This window comes from Arachis ipaensis, chromosome B3, assembly GCF_059453495.1.
Source record: "Arachis ipaensis isolate K30076 ecotype BB chromosome B3, ASM5945349v1, whole genome shotgun sequence".
In the NCBI taxonomy this organism is placed as follows: domain Eukaryota; kingdom Viridiplantae; phylum Streptophyta; class Magnoliopsida; order Fabales; family Fabaceae; genus Arachis; species Arachis ipaensis.
In genome coordinates, this window is record NC_142438.1 from 120,724,850 (window position 1) to 120,738,009 (window position 13,160).

The 13,160-nt window shown below is 41.2% G+C and overlaps 1 protein-coding gene across 3 annotated transcripts; it reads left to right on the forward strand.

Annotated features, from left to right (window-relative positions):
* The first annotated feature begins 7,139 nt into the window (after nt 1–7,139).
* On the forward strand, nt 7,140–12,729 carry LOC107630856 (dual specificity protein phosphatase PHS1-like). 3 transcript variants are annotated; one of them, XM_016334120.3, is made up of 11 exons: nt 7,140–7,599; nt 7,931–8,020; nt 8,115–8,272; nt 8,502–8,703; nt 9,057–9,233; nt 9,336–9,496; nt 9,728–10,805; nt 11,123–11,269; nt 11,340–11,567; nt 11,791–11,948; nt 12,151–12,729. In XM_016334120.3, the coding sequence occupies exons 1-11, from the start codon at nt 7,540–7,542 to the stop codon at nt 12,506–12,508; spliced, it is 2,817 nt and encodes a 938-aa protein (XP_016189606.1). In that variant the 5' UTR covers nt 7,140–7,539; the 3' UTR covers nt 12,509–12,729. The 3 variants fall into 3 exon arrangements, with proteins under 3 accessions (XP_016189606.1, XP_020974885.1, XP_020974884.1); XM_021119226.2 differs by having other exon boundaries at nt 11,791–11,958; nt 12,151–12,214; XM_021119225.2 differs by lacking the exon at nt 7,140–7,599 and adding an exon at nt 7,622–7,846.
* Nucleotides 12,730–13,160: the final 431 nt, after the last annotated feature.

Below are 13,160 nucleotides of genomic sequence, written 5' to 3' on the forward strand. Positions count from 1 at the left end.
TCTCGTTTCCTCGGTACTTCGCCAGCAAAGGCTCTTCCCTTCTTTAACTTGATGAAGAAAGGGATAACTTTTGAATGGACCTCGGCTTGCGAAGAATCCTTCAATCACTTCAAAAAGATCCTGTCAGAACCACCAATGCTCGGAAAGTCAAAAGAAGGAGAGACCTTATACCTATATCTAATTGTGACGGAGGAGGCCATGGCGGCCATTTTGATTCAGGAAGAAGACAAAATCCAGCAGCCGGTGTACTTCATCAGTAAGGTACTCCAAGGAATAGAGTTAAGGTACACCAAATTGAAAAAGTTAGCCTATGCTTTGCTAATCTCCTCCCGGAGATTGAGGCAGTACTTCCAGGGGCACCCGGTCATTGTGAGAACCAACCAAGCCATCAAGCAAATCTTATAAAAACCCAACCTGACGGGTCGTATGATGACATGGCCAATAGAGCTATCCCAGTACAACATCCAATATGAATCCTGACATGCGATCAAGGCTCATGTGATGGCAGACTTTCTGGTAGAGGTGGCTGGGAATCCTCCTGGGGACGCGACCACAAAGTGGAAGCTCCACGTAGACGGAGTGTCCAACCAGGCTTTTGTAGGAACCGGGATCATCTTAGAAAGCTCAGAAGGGGTGACTTACGAGCAATCAATCAAATTTGAGTTTACAGTCTCAAACAACCAAGCGGAGTATAAGGCCCTAATAGGCGGCTTAATCTTAGCCAAAGAGGTCGGAGCAGCGAAACTCGAGGTCAATAGTGACTCACAGGTCGTGACGTCTCAAGTAAACGGGACCTACCAGGCCAGAAATCCTTTGTTACAAAAATATTTAGAAAGAACAAAAAGGTTGTATGAGGGTTTTGAAGAAATGGTGATCCAGCATGTACCCAGAGAGAGAAATGCTAGAGCTGACCTCCTATCAAAGCTGGCGAGCACCAAACCCAGGGCAAGAAATCGATCCCTAATCCAAGGTCTAGTGAAGGAGCCATCGATGACCCTTTGAATGGCCCAACTCCCAAATCTTCCCTCATGGATCAATCTAATTCAACATTTTCTTGAAGATGGGACACTTCCCGGAGAGAAAAAAGAAGCCAAGGTGATAAGGAGAGAAGCCACCAAGTATGTAGTAATACAAGGGCAGCTATACAAACAAGGACTTAATCAGCCTCTATTAAAGTGCTTGCGTCCCGACTAGATGGACTATGTTCTAAATGAAGTCCATGAGGGATGTTGTGGCAACCACATTGGAGGGAAAGCACTAGCCAGAAAACTTGTCAGGGTAGGGTATTATTGGCCCTCTATGATGGCAGATTCCCAAGAGTTCGTAAAGAAATGCAAGAAATGCCAAGAGAATGCAAATTTCTACAAGGTCCCAGCAGAAGAGCTAAGTTCCATGTTGGCCTCCCGACCTTTGTCCTAGTGGGGAGTCGACCTTCTGGGGTTGTAGCCCTGGGGTAGGTTAAGTACCTCATTGTGACCATTGATTACTATACGAAGTGGGTAGAAGTAGAGCCATTCGCCAGCATATCATCAACAAATTGTCGGAAGTTTTTGTGGAGACAAGTAATCTCCAGATTTGGAATCCCGGAGATCATGGTCTCGGACAATGGGACGCAGTTCTCTGACAAAAAGTTTTGGGAGTTCTTATCTGGATTGGGGATCAAGCAAAAGTTTTCCTCAGTGGAACACCCCCAGAGTAACGGTCAAGCCGAGGCGGCGAACAAGGTTATCCTCAATGGGTTAAAAAAGCACCTTAACCAGCGAAAGGGCTCTTGGGCAGACGAAGTGGCTTTCGTGTTATGGTCTTATAGGATAATGCCGCAGTCTTCCACTGGAGAGATGCCTTTCCGACTTACTTACGAGGTCGATGCGGTCATTCCTATGGAAATCAGAGAACTAAGTCCAAGGCTATTCCTGGGCGAAGATAGTAAAGGAATTGAAAAAAATTTGATTGATGAAACAAGAGAGATGACCCACTTATCGGAAGGTGCACTAAAACAGAGGATAGCCTTGCGTTACAATCGCAAAGTGCTAAATAGAAGCTTCAAGGAAGGTGATCTGGTGTTACAGCATAATGACATTGGCCCGCTGACTCCGGGAGAAGGCAAGCTGGTAGCCAACTGGGAAGGCCCGTACAAGGTAAGAGAAGTTCTTGGGAAAGGTGCATACAAGCTAGAACAAATGGATGGGAACGAGGTCCCAAGAACGTGGAATGTCGCGAACTTGAAGAGGTTCTACTCTTGAATGAGGTCCCAACCTAACGACCTTTTTCTTCACCCTTGTTATCTTTCATTTTACCACCCTCTTTGTTATATGTTTCATTTTCTTTCACGTGTTTGTAACTTCGTTCGGCTATTAAGGAGGCACTCTTTCCCTTTACCCTCCACACGAGGTAACAGTAAGGGGTTTTAACGAGACCTACTGTTGAAAACCAAGTGATTAATTTACGTTATTCTTAGTCATACTTGTGGTTTATTATTGTTTTATAAAAACGACAACCCGGGACTGATCACCCCGGAGACCACGGTGATTGCAATTAACGGATATCTAACGTATAGCAGTTTATGGCCTAACAGCCAAGCAAAGAAGCAACAAGTAAAATAGCCAAAACATTCTATGAATGAAAATGTTAGTTTAAAAAAGGCATCACTTCGGTCCATTAACGTTCTAAAGTCGATGGCACCAAAAATCACGACAACAACTTAACGACAATAAAAGTGAAATTGTTTCAAAGTTATAAGTCGGGGGTACCACATCGGTCCAATAAAACAAAACGCAAATAGAAAGTACAAGATTTCCATTTTTACAAAGAGGCCTCATTTCCTCGGGATGTCCACAATTTTTCCGTCTTGAACCATCTTAAAAGCCCCAATCAAAGAGGCATTAAGGTCGGGAGCATGGAGGGAGACTTGATCCTTAATCCCCTCTTCGGTAGCCTTGACCACTTCTCGAGCATCCTTGACAATTTCCTTATTCTTTTTCTTCAAATCCAAGGCATCTCGTTTAGCAGCCTCGGCCGTCTTCACGGCCTCGGAAAGCTTTTCCTCTAGCTCCTTAACCTTTGCCTCAGCTACGGTGGCCCGACCTTGAGTAGTGTTTAGTGAACTTGAGAGTGAGAGGTCGCGCTCCCCCAGGTGATTAATCTCATCAGCACTCTCCTTAGCCTTCTTCTCCTCCTTGGCAAGCTATGTCCTCAGAAACTCTTTTTGGGCTTTCAAGTCAGTGATTTCTTTTTTAGCAGTCTGGAAGTTCCCCTCCCAAACTTGTCCCTGCGCTAGGATGGGTTCCACCTTCTTAGCAATGGCGGAAGCCCGGAGGAGGCTGCGATATATCCACCTCGTTTGGGCAGCCAGGTCCTCTTCCTAGAAGAACTCCTCTCTATCATAGTAAGAGTCTTCCCGGACTCCAGGGTTTTTCTCTTTTTGGGGTTGGTAGTAAGGATTAGATCGGGATCACCCTTGCCCTGAGCCTCTTTATCCCGTCCCCCTTCATCAGTGATCGGGATCTCCTCAACAAGCACCTCGGGAGAAGGTTGAGGTTCAGTCTGAGCACTTCCCTTGACGACGACCTGAGGTCCGTGCTCGGCCGAAGGGGTCGCCGAGCTATCATCATCGCTATTGTTATCAGGGAAGAGGTGTGTCATCAAACAAGCCATCGAGGTATTCCACCAACCATGGCAACTACAAAAATTAAAAATAAATTAGGAAGTCAGGAAAACAAGAAAGTTTTGAAGCAAGCAAAGCAAACAAGCTAATCGTGAGAATAGAACGACGAATAAGTTCAAGCTTTACCTACACACTCATAACCGGATTCCCAATCGCCTATCAATAGGTGGGGGTTAAGATTCTTAGTGCCAAAGATCGCTAACAAGATGTCTGCGATTTGACCGTCCTCCAGACTCAGCCACTTGTAGGACACTTTTATTAGATTTTCAGAGGCAACACCGAAACTCCAATAAGTGGGGATTCGCCTCTCACCCTCCAAAGTAAGCCAAAAAGGTGATGACCCTGAGCCGGCCTGATCATGAAGTAGGTACTTGACGAATGGTTTTTCTGCTAGTAAAGAATTCACAATAAATTCTCGTTGTTAGTATAGTTTCTAAACCAACAAAGAATCCTTTCATACAAAAAATTATTTGGTTGTCACAAGTAACAAAACCCCTAAAAAGTAATAACCGAAGTATTTAAACCTCGGGTCGTCTCTCAAGAAATTGCAGGGAGGTGTGTTACTATTGGTTATGGGTTTTTGTTTTCTGAGAAATTTTGGAATGAGGAATGGAAAAATAAATGATTGTGAATTAAAGCAATGTAAATTAAAAGAGATTTATGTATTCAAAATAAAAGCCTTGAACGGGAGAAGATTAATTGGAAGTTCTATCCTTGTTGAATTTTTCTAAGTGTAATAATAAAAGGTTGTTGTTCTACTTGGTCATCCCTTACTTAATAAGGGAAAGTCAAGTAACTAACTAACTAACTCTATCACCCAAGTCCTAATCCTCTCCTAAGGGAGGATTAGAGTCAGAGACTAGAGAGTCAGCCAACAACTTCCAGTTAAGATTAACACTTGAGTATTCCAACTCAAGGTTCTCCTCTTAATCAACTCCTAATCAAGTTAGGGAACTACTCCATTAACATGAATACCATCTTCGTTGATATGAAAAAAGAATAGAAAAGAGACATGATAATTGAAATAAAATTGGAAGCAATTAAATAAATAATAAAATTAAATGAAAAAGTATTCCTTGCATTAATAAATTCTAAAAACAATCCAATTATAATTCTGAACAAAAATTAAGGATATGAAAGAGTAAGAGAAAAAGAAAGCAAACTAGAATAATAAAGACTTCACGAAGGTAGTAACTCTTTGTAATATCCAACTCAAAAGCATAAAACTAGGAATCCTAAATTCTAGAGAGAGAAGAGAGCCTCTCTCTCTAAAAGCTACATCTAAAACCTAAAATTCTGAATAATGAGCAGTCTTCTCCCATTCCTCCACTCTGCAGCCTCTAATATGTGTTTTCTGGGCCGAGAACTGGGCTAAAAACAGCCCAGAAATCGCTGGGGCCGAATTCAGAAACGCTGAGATTTCGCAGATGCGACGCGTGCGCGTGATACACGCGTGTGCGCCATTTATCTGTAGAGCAACTATAGCAAATTATATATCATTTTGAAGCCCCGGATATTAGCTTTTCAACACAACTGAAACCGCCTCATTTGAACCTCTGTAACTCAAGTTATGGTCAGTTAAGTACGAAGAGGTCAGGTTGGACAACTTAGCAATTCCTTCAGTTTCTGTATTCCTTCCACTTTTGCATGCTTCCTTTCCATCCTCTAAGCCATTCCTGCCCTATGAACCCTGAAAACACTTAACACACATATCACAGCATCAAATGATAATAAGAGGGGATTAAACATAGCAAATTTAAGGCTAAAGAAGCATGTTTTCAATCATAGCACAAAATTAGGAAGGAAAATGCAAAACCATGCAATTAGTATGAATAAGTGTGCAAAGACTTGATAAAAATCACTCAATTGAGCACAAGATAAACCATAAAATAGTGGTTTATCAGTACTCTTGAACCCATGAAAAGAATCTTCGAAGAGTCCGAAGATTCCGCAGTTTTGCACTGCTCAAAAGGACATGTAGCCTTTTTTGTGTTTGCCTTCTCGGGTAGGGTTGGTGAGCAGAAAGAGGTAAAGGAACACGTTAACAGAGGCCGAGAGCTCCAAGTACTCACACACCATCTCGAAGCAACGGATGGCTGCCCAGCTGTTCAGATGGAGTTGTGACGGGGCCACGTCATATCAACCAGTCGGCCACCCGAGGAGACGACATATTTATTTGGCATATGCGCTCCCGGTCCCCCGGGACGAAAACGTTGTAGTTCGCTTCTTCCAAACCACCTCCATATAAACCCCCCAGAATTGCGAAACTCTTCAAGTTCCTCTTGGGTTTCCAGGAAGCCGTATCCTTTACATCAGAGGTAACCCAAGCATACCGATCTACCAAGTTTGGGTTCGGTCGCTGCATCATACCTACAGTGGGGGCACCACTTAAGTTAACTCGGGAGATTAAAAACCCAGAAGAAAGGAAAAAACGAAGATTATGTGTTGCTACATTACTATCCTACACTATTTCGTATCACTCTAAGGACTAAATCCAGGAAGAAGACACCTATGGTACCCTCCTAAGAACTACCTAACAATGGCAAGTCTAGCCCAGGCAGACAAAAGTCACGAGAAAGACAGAAGGAAACAAAACGCACCAGAAATAATGCATGCAGCAACAGTGGTAGCAAAAAGCAAGCATGATAATCAACAACGAAAAAAAATGCTTACCAGTAAATGAAGAAGGAATGAAGTAAGCACAAGTGTGATGGGATTCGCAGCAAGCAAGGCGTAGAATTTCGGATGCGCAGTAGTGAGAAAGTGAAGAAAGGTGAAGAGAGTGTGTGAAAGAAGTGAAGAGGTTGTGAAGGCAAAGGATGCAAAATGGTAACCGTTAGAGGGAGCGCGAAAAGACAGGGGTAAAATTGACTTTTTTCCCTACTTTCTCCAGTGCGCGTGAGTTGTCTCTAACCGACGCCCCAAGCAACGATTAGGGACAACTCACGCGCACTGGAGCCATGGACCTCGTCAACGGGTTCCCGGACTTATCAGGACTCGACCCGAGTGAGCGCGAGTAACTCGAACACACCAACCACGACTTCTAGCTTCATGGTTGATAAATTGGGGGCACTGTTCCGGCCCAGTCCAACAAGGGTCCCGGTCCGACTGTAGACCGTCGACCCGCCGGGTCACTTGATCCGAACCTAAAGGTGACCCGCGCAAGTGCGCACCATCCCACGCCCTGCTGGGGAGACCTGACCAGCTAGCAAAAGCTTCCAGGCAGATGGACCCAAGCGAATGGCCTACCCAAATTCAGAGTATAAATGGAAAAGGACCTACCCCTCTCCAAAGATACGTTACCTTTTTACCCTAATTGGCTGCCTCATCGTACGGACACTAATTTTAACATCGAAGTATCTTTACAAGTAGCCCCACCTGCCGATCCATCAACGACTTAGACGGTTATCCTCCTCGAAAAGCTTGCACCCAGGTCCAGATCTCCCGTGTCACACCAGTCAAATTACCACCCAAACCTCCCATCACCCGAGCAACCGAACATAAATGATTCTGAAGGCATATCACCACCATCATAGGAGTCACGATTTGGCTGAAACCTTAAATAGTTAAATGTTGTTCCATCTCCAAGGCCATTTCGACCCTACACGGGACCCACGACCACCACCACTCCCTCAACTGAAAGCTCATAAAACTACCCAATTCTACCAATACCATACTACATGCAATATCAATATTCAGTAGACATAGCTACTGCTGATCTGTTGAGTGTTTCCGATGTTGAAATCTTGCTGTGTATGAATGCAGTGGGTATCATCATTATTTGACTTCACTTCCCCTTTCTCACGAAAACGGAACACCGAACACCACACGCGTTTTCAACTCCATATTTATAGACAAGACTATAGTCTTAAAATATGGGAAAAGAGCAAAAGCAGGAGAATGCAATCATCACCACCATACCTCCACAACCCCAGGTTAACAACTTAACACCCTCTATCACCTACATATATATAGTCATATATTAAAAACATTATAATATAATAATAAAAAGGAAAATAGCAAATCACACCGCAAACTCCCATTAATCAACCATCATGATGACATCTGTATTTAGATCATTATGTGCATGCCATGAATATTGAATTGTGTTGCGAATGTGATGATGATCTTTACAGCCTCGTAGAGTTGTAATCCAAATGCGTGCCATCATCATCATCATAAGTTCATAGCCTGAACCTATCTGTGATGTAAAGTTACTCTCTTTTTCTTTTCTCTCACATTTACATGTGGGAGTGTACTCTGCAGGACAAGGGCCAAGAGAACCAATCGGAACCCCAAAACGACGATTTCGAGCCTGAAATTGAGGTCCCATTGCCTCTCACCGATACTTCCCGGGTATGAAAATTCCGCAATTCCCATTCTACTTCATTGTCTCTCATGGCATTATGAAAGTTGTTTGAAAGTATCTGACATTGTTAGGGGAATGTAGGTTTTGTATATGTTGGGAGATTTCACCGCAGGGCCTGCGTTTAGGTTCACGCAATGGCTCCAATTGGTTCGTAAACGCACTGCCAATTCCAATTCCAATTCCTCTGGATTCCCCCACCGTCGCTGCCGTTCTGCCACCACCATGCCTTCTACTCCGACGTCAGTTGTTGCTTCCACCACTCACCATTCTCTTTCATTTTTATTTGCAATCATTGCCTCTGAAAATTTCAACAATGTCACTATGTTTGATTATTTATTCATTCTTTAATCCTAAAATCTACTAGTATCTGTAGCTCAGCTCACTGGATTCCATTACTTTGGTTTTGATATGCTTTGAAGTGCGGACCCTGTGTATCTGTTGCTAATCTTCATCATGGTTGTTGTTCAGCATTGGCGAATCAATTCAGGGTGCAAAATGCGATACAGCCCCTGAGCAAACAGAAATTAGTTTGTGGGATAGGCTTGGGAAAGCTTCCATGTTGGACATTGAATCGAGTTCATTTTCTTGGGACAAGCTCATTTCACTTCACCACATTGAACACAGCAGTAGCAATGAACTTATTGAGGATGAAATGAACAAAGCTCTTGAGGTTTGGATTTATATACTCATAATATAATATGTACACTCACCAACGCACTACTTGCTGTGTTTAATGGAAGGTCTTTAAGTATTGAGATGTGAATATGCAAACAGGGATAATATCTTTCAAGGCTGAGCTTGTCAATAATTGTTAGCTTCAAAACTCAGAAGTTAGAAAGAACTATAATTTCTTGCTGGTTTAGCTTCTGCCCAATTGATTGTCACTAAGTACTTCTGTGCATAGCATATGCACCTATCCCATTAATTCATATACTAGTTTATTTGTTTGTAGTACCAAATCAGAGAGAAGTGTATATGCATACTTTTTGGTTAAAACTGTTTTTATCTCATGTGCACTCATAGGTAACTGTAAATTCTGGAGGGGTTGTCTTCTTTGCCTTTTTCAACTGCACTGGGAATGATGATGCTGTTCCAAAAGAAGCAGCAGCTGTTATAAAGATATCATCATCAAGAATGGCAACACAGTCTGAACGCCTTGGCTATGAATTTGCCAGGTGTTTGGGAGTCCAAACGCCACAGGTTGTTTGCTTAGTTTTATAACACAAACACCATATTGGCAAGCTTAGGCTATCGGATTGTGTTCCTACTCTATTCACTCTCTTCTGTCATTTGGAAATGCAGGCTAGAGTCATTCACAATACCAGTTCAGAATGGCACCAAATAAAAGAAGCTGCAGAAAAGGCTAAAGAAGCATCATCTGATGAGGGTGATGAAATTGGGGAAGTGACCTGTTTTGAACTTTTGGAAGCTCTTGAGCTTAGCAGATGTCTCTTTTTTATGAGGTGCAATCTAAGTCTGACAAATAGCTGATTTATTCTTTTGTACTCTTCCATTAGTGGCATTGAGATATAGATGTGCAAGTACTCCACCTTGTCCCTATCGAGTAGGAAACTAAATGAAGTAATAAATGATATCTATAGAAGCCTAGAAGGATAAAAGGATATTAGGTAACTAATATTCCTATGAAGATGTCATTAACTAGCTTATTCTAAGTATTTCCTATCTTCTTGCAGTTATGTACATGGATCACCTTTGCTTGAGAACTCTAGTGCCTTTGAGTCCGAAGAATTTGCAGAAAGTACATCAGCAGCTCTTGGCAGGGTGCTGATGTTGGACCTAGTCATCAGAAATGAAGATAGGCTCCCTTGTCGTGAACTTAGGTGGCGTGGGAATTCTGCAAATTTGTTGTTGGCTGAAAAGAAGATCTCTACAAATACAGATGCAATAGAAGCCGCCTTTGATTCTGCAATAAATCGATATAGACCAAAAGCAATTAGGGCTCTTCAAAAAGAAAGAAGGTCAACTTCAGTTGACAGCAGACTCATTTCTCATAAGCCTGACTTGATATCACAAGCTTCTGATCTGTCTGATATTTTAGAGTCTCCGAGATCCGTTGACATGAGCCTGGAGAGGCAAAAAGAATCTCCCGATTTTAACATTGTAGCCATTGATTCTGGTGTTCCTCGCCGGCCCCCTGCTGGAAAACGTGCAAATGACCAGGTTAATTATCCTAAGTTGGTTGAGTTGTTATTGCATAGTTCTGAGTTTGCCTCAAACCTTTTATATGATATAACTGGAGGGAAATTAGGATGTCCTCCACCAGAAGACATGGATACACTTGATACACATGATACACATGCAAGTGACATGACACCAGTAGTTCATGCATTTCGTACCGGATTTCGGTCTTCTCTTAGAGATTTGCAGGGTTTCCATATATTCCTACTAACACTTCACCAAAGACTAGATATCTTGTTTCGATCATTTATGAACATTATAAGCAAAATATCTTTGGGGGAAGGTGACAAAGAGGATTCAGTGGTACCTGAGTCACCTTCAATGGCTACTGGTAGTAATTGTTACTCTCCAACCAGTAGGGAGAGGTTTTCTAATGATAACCATCAAGATTTTACTGATTCAGAATCTCAGAGATATGCTTCAAGGGCATCATCTTGGGGAAATAGAGATAGTTGTGACTCTGCTTCAACATCAAAAGAAAGTCGGTATGGAAAGTTCTATAGAGGAAATGGGGAGCCACTTCGCAGTCTCCGCTTAACAACTAAGATTCGTGACTTTCACAAATTCGCAAAGGTTGTCTCATAGGTAGCATAATATTGTTTACTGGTTCCATCGTTTTGGAGCTGCCAATGAAAATTTTGATACATTTTTCCCCTTTGATTTTATGGATCAGAAATAATGATTCAGTTGTTATCTTTTGCAAAAGAAGAAGACTTTTATCTCATGTCTATCTACAAAAAACTGTATGTTGTGGACATTGCATATGATTATGACTAAAATATCGTTTTGCTGCTTTCAGAAGTGAGAGCATAGATTTTGTGGATCTGTTTTGGCTATTTTGGTTTTGGAGATGCTATGAGTTCTCAAATTAAATATATTATGATTTCCAGGTCGATGCTGAATCTAATAAAGAATTGGAGCAGTGGAATGAAATGCTTAAAAGTGATGCTATCAAACTATGCCAGGAAAACAACTTCTATACAGGATTTTTTGAGGGTAGTGATAATAACATCATTGTTGATGCATATGAACTTAAGGTATCTTCATTGTCACTGATTAAGGATTCATATTTATGAAATATGAATACATTACCATTTTAACTTTCAGGTCAGACTTGAGCATATTCTTGAAAGAATTGCATTGATATCTGACGCTGCAAGTACAGAGAAACCATCTGCCGTTACAAGCACTGTGTTCATTGGTGGAGCACTAGCTGCAAGATCTGTTTATACATTGCAATACTTGGGAATCACACATATTATATGCTTGTGTACCAATGAAATTGGTCAATCAGATACTCAGTTTCCTGATCTATTTGAGTACAAGAATTTCTCTGTAAGCAAGTCATATTCCAGATTCTAACTAATGCACTCAATTATTCTACACTCAATTATTCTATCTTATTTTTAAAGATCTACTTTATTTGAACTAGTTGAACTCCTCCCACTTAATTTCTGAACTATTCTTTTTTGTTCAACTTTTACTTTTAATTCTAATATTAGGTTACCTTCAGGAAAATGTCTTGATATAGGTTCTGTTCGCCCTCCTATTTGGACAGGTGTATGACAATGAAGATTGTAACATCAGCAGCATATTTGAAGAATCATGTGATTTTATAGATCATGTTGAACAAAATGGCCAGAAAGTTTTAGTTCATTGCTTTGAAGGGAAAAGCAGAAGTGTGACAGTGGTCCTTGCTTACTTAATGCTCAGGAAGTAAGTAATGGTAAATATAGAATCCTTGGTAAAATCATAGGAGAGAATCGTATTTAAATATTTGAATCTTAGTTGCTATCAATTCTTCATGAGCTATTTATTTGAACAGCCATCAATTCTTCATGGTTTGATACAATGAAGTAACTAATATGATTCAGCATGTGGCCATTATAAGTAGTATATCTTCTCTGATATGTTGCAGGAACTTAACTTTATTAGAAGCATGGAATGCTCTGAAACGAGTTCATCGCCGGGCACACCCTAATGATGGTTTCGCAAAGATCTTACTGAAACTAGATCAGAAACTGCACGGGAAGGTGTCAATGGAGTGGCAGCAGCGGAAACCGAGCATGAAAGTTTGCCCCATATGTGGGAAGAATGCAGGACTAAGCAGTGGCTCACTGAAACTGCATCTGCAGAAAGCACATAAGAAGCTATCATCTGGGAGTGTAGATAGTGCCATGTCAATGGAGATCCAAAAGGCATTGACAGCTTTGAAGATTAGCCGTGGCGGAAGTGTCAGCCGGACACAAAGGTCCTCTCATTCAACAGATGAGTGAATACAAGATACTGTAAATCCAACTTACTTTACTCTAGCAACAGATAGTAAGTATAGGAACTAATGAGGGTAAATATTTTACTTGAGCAGCTACGCCTGAAGTATAGTTTTTCTTCTGTCCATTTCTTCTAGCTTCTCTCCTGTAAAACCTAAAGGGTTAAAGGTTGCAACATGTGGGGGTTATTATAGGTGAATGTTCTTCTAAGATGATATTTTCTCAACATTTGCATAGTTGTCTCACCGGTAAATATGATAGTGATAGATAAAATAATCATCAAATTTACTAATAAGATACTGTAACTAAAATATTTCACTATTGATACATAATTTACTGATAAATACAAGCAGATTATTCAGAATCAGTTACTGTTTATGGGAGAGGGGAATATCACTTTCAAATTGAGAGCGTGCAGTTTACTTTGAAAAAGGTTCGAATACCCAAAGAGCATACTGCTTGGAGATCTCTCGGTAATCAGTTATCATACAATTAGAGATGGCATGTGATGGTGATCGGTCAAACTGGGCAATGACTTCTGAATTATAATGCACTTTTTTTTTTTTATAACTTTTCTTTCTTTTCTTTTTTTGGAAGCACTATTACTGAATACTGATACACTTCAGTTATAATAAACATGATCTTCTTAATCTGTTTT